This window comes from Chelonia mydas, chromosome 8 (genome assembly GCF_015237465.2).
Source record: "Chelonia mydas isolate rCheMyd1 chromosome 8, rCheMyd1.pri.v2, whole genome shotgun sequence".
NCBI classification, from domain to species: domain Eukaryota; kingdom Metazoa; phylum Chordata; order Testudines; family Cheloniidae; genus Chelonia; species Chelonia mydas.
The window spans coordinates 46,273,689-46,277,835 of NC_057854.1; the positions used below are offsets into that span (position 1 = coordinate 46,273,689).

General features: G+C 47.9%; 1 protein-coding gene across 1 annotated transcript; it reads right to left on the minus strand.

The window, feature by feature from the left end:
* Nucleotides 1–562: 562 nt before the first annotated feature.
* LOC119566950 (14 kDa phosphohistidine phosphatase) lies at nucleotides 563–3,753 on the minus strand. Its single transcript, XM_037907300.2, has 3 exons — nucleotides 3,472–3,753; nucleotides 2,732–2,856; nucleotides 563–784 (listed from the first exon to the last, which is right to left on the minus strand). The coding sequence occupies exons 1-3, from the start codon at nucleotides 3,611–3,613 to the stop codon at nucleotides 692–694; spliced, it is 360 nt and encodes a 119-aa protein (XP_037763228.1). The 5' UTR covers nucleotides 3,614–3,753; the 3' UTR covers nucleotides 563–691.
* Nucleotides 3,754–4,147: the final 394 nt, after the last annotated feature.

Genomic DNA, 4,147 nt, shown 5'->3' on the forward strand with positions numbered 1-4,147 from the left:
AGCTCCTGCATGGGGAAGCCAGGGGATCTCTGCCTGCTGCCCCTGCCTGCAGGCACCACCCCTGCAGCACCCACTGGCCGCGGTTCCTGGCCAATAGGAACTGCAGAGGCAGTGCGCTGAGACCGCCTGCCCCTCCCTGCCCCCCAGACACGTGCTGGCTGCTTCCGGGAGTGGTGAGGAGCCAGGGCAGAGAGGAAGCCTGTTCCCCAGCATGCTGAGAGGGAGGGGGAGGAGTTTCTCAGCATGGCCCATGGACCCCCTGGTGTACTCTCGGGGACCCAGTTTGAGAAACACTGCTCTAGCATAAAGACAGATGCAAAGAATGCATTGAGCTTCTCTGCAACAGTCTTGTCCTGCTTGAGTACTCCTTTAGCACCTGGATTGTCCAGTAGCCCTGCTGACTGACAAGCTGCCTACCCCCGATGTATTTAAATTAGTTTGTTGATTGTTTGTGTCTTTAGCTAGTTGCTTTTCAAATTCTTTCTTATTATACTTTTAACCTTGTCAGCATTTATGCTGCTCTCTGTTTTCCCAGTAGGATTTAATTCCAATTACTAAAAGATGGAGAACACACAAATCTTTTTATTCAGATAAAGCTAACAGTGATTTATTTGAACACAACGTAGACTTCAATTCTATATCAACAGCTAGAGTGCAAACTACTTTGTATTTCAGATTCCAGAGTAGTTTTTCATTTCTTGTCATCTGACCAAGTGATTTTATAGTCTTGGTATACTTTTTTCAGTATTTCTGTGGTCACTGCATGATCTGCTTTACCATATCCCTGCAAAAAAGATAACAAAAGATTTTAAAGGGATGCAAAATATAAGGCTACAGGAGTATCAAGTTCCAGTTAACATTTTAAATATCCAGATTTATGGCCTTATGCTTCCCCCTGCACAGAAGTCCCACTGAGGTGAACCAAGTTCTGTTTATTACCTCTCAAGAATATCTGAATTAAAATGTTTCCGAGTTAGAAGCCAGGAAAATCAGAGTTAAAGTTGCCCTTAACAAGGCATTGATTCTCACTTAGGTAACTACAAGAGCCTTAACTCTGCTCCAAGAGGACCACACAAGTAAACTGACACTTAAACTACATGTTACACAACTAATACAAAAAGTCATTTTCTACACACAAGGTCTGCCCACATAAACAAGCATGGCTATATCAGACATAAGTAGTCTTGGAAGAATTAGCTTTTTAATTGGTAAACATCGATTTCACCATATACACAAAAAATATTTTCATTGATAATAATCAAAATGTACAGATAGGCAAAACTTAGTTTGATTTAAGGATATTTACTTTGTATATTTTGACATATGATGTTGACAATTTGTGTTTTAATGGTTAGAAAGCTTGAACTTTTTGCATCTCAACGTGTACTGCTATTAAATTATTGTCTAAGCCAACCTATCACCCCCACTAATGTAGGAAATTAGTAGCTGAGCTCCAGTGCTGGCTCAGACATTGCTTTAAATCTCAAGGAGCTCAATCTATTTAATCCCAGCCACAGAGTTCACTTCAAAGAACTCCTCAAGCGTTCCTCTAATTCTCATAGTTTACCCAAGAGCTAAGTATCAATAGCCCCATTTATCCTAACTATGTCCCTATTTTTAAAGTCACACAACAAAAAACCAGGACAAGAGCCAAGTTGCTTTGATTTACAGGCCAAGATGTAACCTGCTATTCCAGAGTGCCATTCAGCTTTTCTGTATCTCCATTTTTCTGTCTGACAAAGTGAAACTCTGCAGTTACACAGTATGCCTCTAAAGTTCAGGGCACTTGACAATAGTGGACAAACAAAGTGTGGGGTATAGTTGACTGCCCCTTCTCCCACTATCTTGGTGGCAGAAGGGAGAGATGCTGCTGCCTGTGCTGCACACCACCACCATTAATCCAGGAGTTTGGTCATGAATTGTTTGATTCTGCCACAAATATTGAGTAGGCTCTAGAAGACCCCTAATGTTGAATGCCATCCCCCCTCCCCATAGAGCTTTGCCCCCACAATATGATATCTGAGAAAGAGCCCTCATTAAAAAGTTTAAGCTTGTTTGGAGCTATAACTGACCCGGAGGAAAAGTGACCTTGAAGAACTGCAAAAAGAAAAGGAGTACTTGTGGCACCTTAGAGACTAACCAATTTATTTGAGCATGAGCTTTCGTGAGCTACAGCTCACTTCATCGGATGTTACTCTGAAACTTGAAGAACTGCTACTTTCTATACAGGATTCAGACAACATGTCTTTACATCACATGGAACTAGTCTGCTCTGTTCCACATTAGTAACTCAAGAAATCCTTGTTTCTTATCATTTACTCTCTACAGTGGTGAGACGGGATGGAGACTGCAGTGTGTTCCACATATATGGATAATTCATTGCTTCTGTTGGTCATTTTATAAACAAACTGTATTTACAGACTGAGCCATGTAAGTAAGAGATACATAGACAGAGGCATGCTCTACAGCTACAGTACAGGATTGTGAGTCAGGAGCTGCTGAGTTCCAGTTACAGCCCTGACACCAATTACTGTGTGACTTTGGGTAAATCAATCTCTCTGCTGTAGCTTCCCCATCTAAAATAGGCCATCTTTACCCACCTCAGAGGGGAGCTGTGTGGACTAATTAATGCTTATAAGTGATCCATCCGAGTGCTGAGAATTATTACTAGTATTTTTAAATAGAGCCCTAAAATGTTGGTTTTTAAAGGAAACTAATACATGGCACTTACTGTGGAAAGACCAAATACCCGCATTTTCTTGTCTTTGCTATTATGGTCAATTTTTCCTCCTCCAAGGCACTTGCATTCAAAGCCCAACTTTTCCATTTCAGGGTTTACTTTTTCAAATATATGATCTGCAAAATGAAGCCAGTTCAATCCATTAACCAGAACTCAGGTTTCACTTGGGGATTACTTTCAATCCTCTCTTTTCAGCTACCTAGTAGTTTTTTCCGGTTTCCTTCGGGAAGCTGGTAAGTGAAGGGAAAGACCCGTTGTTACTTACACAGCTGGGCCCTAGCAAACCCCAGAACAGTGGCTGCTCAGAAGTGCACGTTTCTGACTGAAAGGTACCAGGGCCGGACACCAGCGCAAGTCGCTCCTCACCCGGCGCGGCGCAGCCACAGGAGCGATGGTGCAGGCGCAGCCCCGCGGCGGGGCCGAGGCCCAGGAGCAACCCCGACAGAGACGCTCTACGAGGGGGGCGGGGGGGGGTGGTGTCTGTGTGTGGGGGGGGTTAAGAGCAGCGCCCCGCTCAGCGGGGAGAGCGCTGTCCGCACAGCAGCAGCAGCTCCGCGAGAGCCGGGCCACCCCGGAGGTGCTGCAGCAGCAGCGGAGGAGCGGCCCACGGCGGGGCAGCCGGCTCCCCCCTCAAGAAAGCGGTTGGAGGGGGCGATCGGCCCGGGGGGCGCATGAGGCGCCAGCTGGGCTCCGCCCCCCCCGCCCGGCCTTGGCTCGCGGCACCGACTCACTGTGGAACTCGGCGGCCGCGGTGCCCCGGATGACGTCCCGGTGCTCGGCTCCCCCCGGGCGCTGCACCCGCACCAGGATGTACTTGAACGTGCCGTCCGGATCGATCTCCACTGCGGGCACCGACTCTAGCTGCCCGGCCATGGCCACCCCTCGGGGCTGAGAGCGGGCCGGCCGCCGCTGCTCCGCGCATGCGTCAAGCGCACTAAGCAGTGGGCGGCAGGGAGCGGGGCTAAGGCCGCGGTTACTGGCTCGTGCCACTGGGGGCGGGGGTAGGACGGCCGTTGCTGGCTCAAGCCGTTAGGGGGTGGGATATAACTGTCACAGGTTCCCTCCCCCCATTGAATGACTGGGAGCTAAAGCCTCCCCAAGGCTCCTTCCCCAGCCACCTGCTGTGCCCAGGTGCCCAGCTGTGGCCAACTTCAGGGGCCAAAACCCCAAAATCATGAGCCAGGCCTTAATGTTGGGAGAGTTTAAAAAATCCAGCCCCGCTGTCTTCAAAGGGTCAAAAGTCATGAGTCAGGCCACAAACAACCCTGAGGGGCTAAGGGTAGAGCCCTGTGTGAGGCTATTTTTTGCATTTTTATTCCGCTTCCACTGCAAAACCCTTAAACCCTGCAAATCCTGCAAGAGAGACAGAGTCCCCCATGCTACTAAAAAAAAAGTTGGTTAATATAT

Excerpts from the sequence above, each read along its gene's own strand:
- LOC119566950 (XM_037907300.2), bottom strand. The coding sequence starts at position 3,613 with ATGGCCGGGCAGCTAGAGTCGGTGCCCGCAGTGGAGATCGATCCGGAC. Across the intron at positions 2,857-3,471 it reads CGCGGCCGCCGAGTTCCACA|ATCATATATTTGAAAAAGTA; the intron begins GTGAGTCGGTGC and ends TTCATTTTGCAG. Across the intron at positions 785-2,731 it reads GGGTATTTGGTCTTTCCACA|GGATATGGTAAAGCAGATCA; the intron begins GTAAGTGCCATG and ends TCTTTTTTGCAG.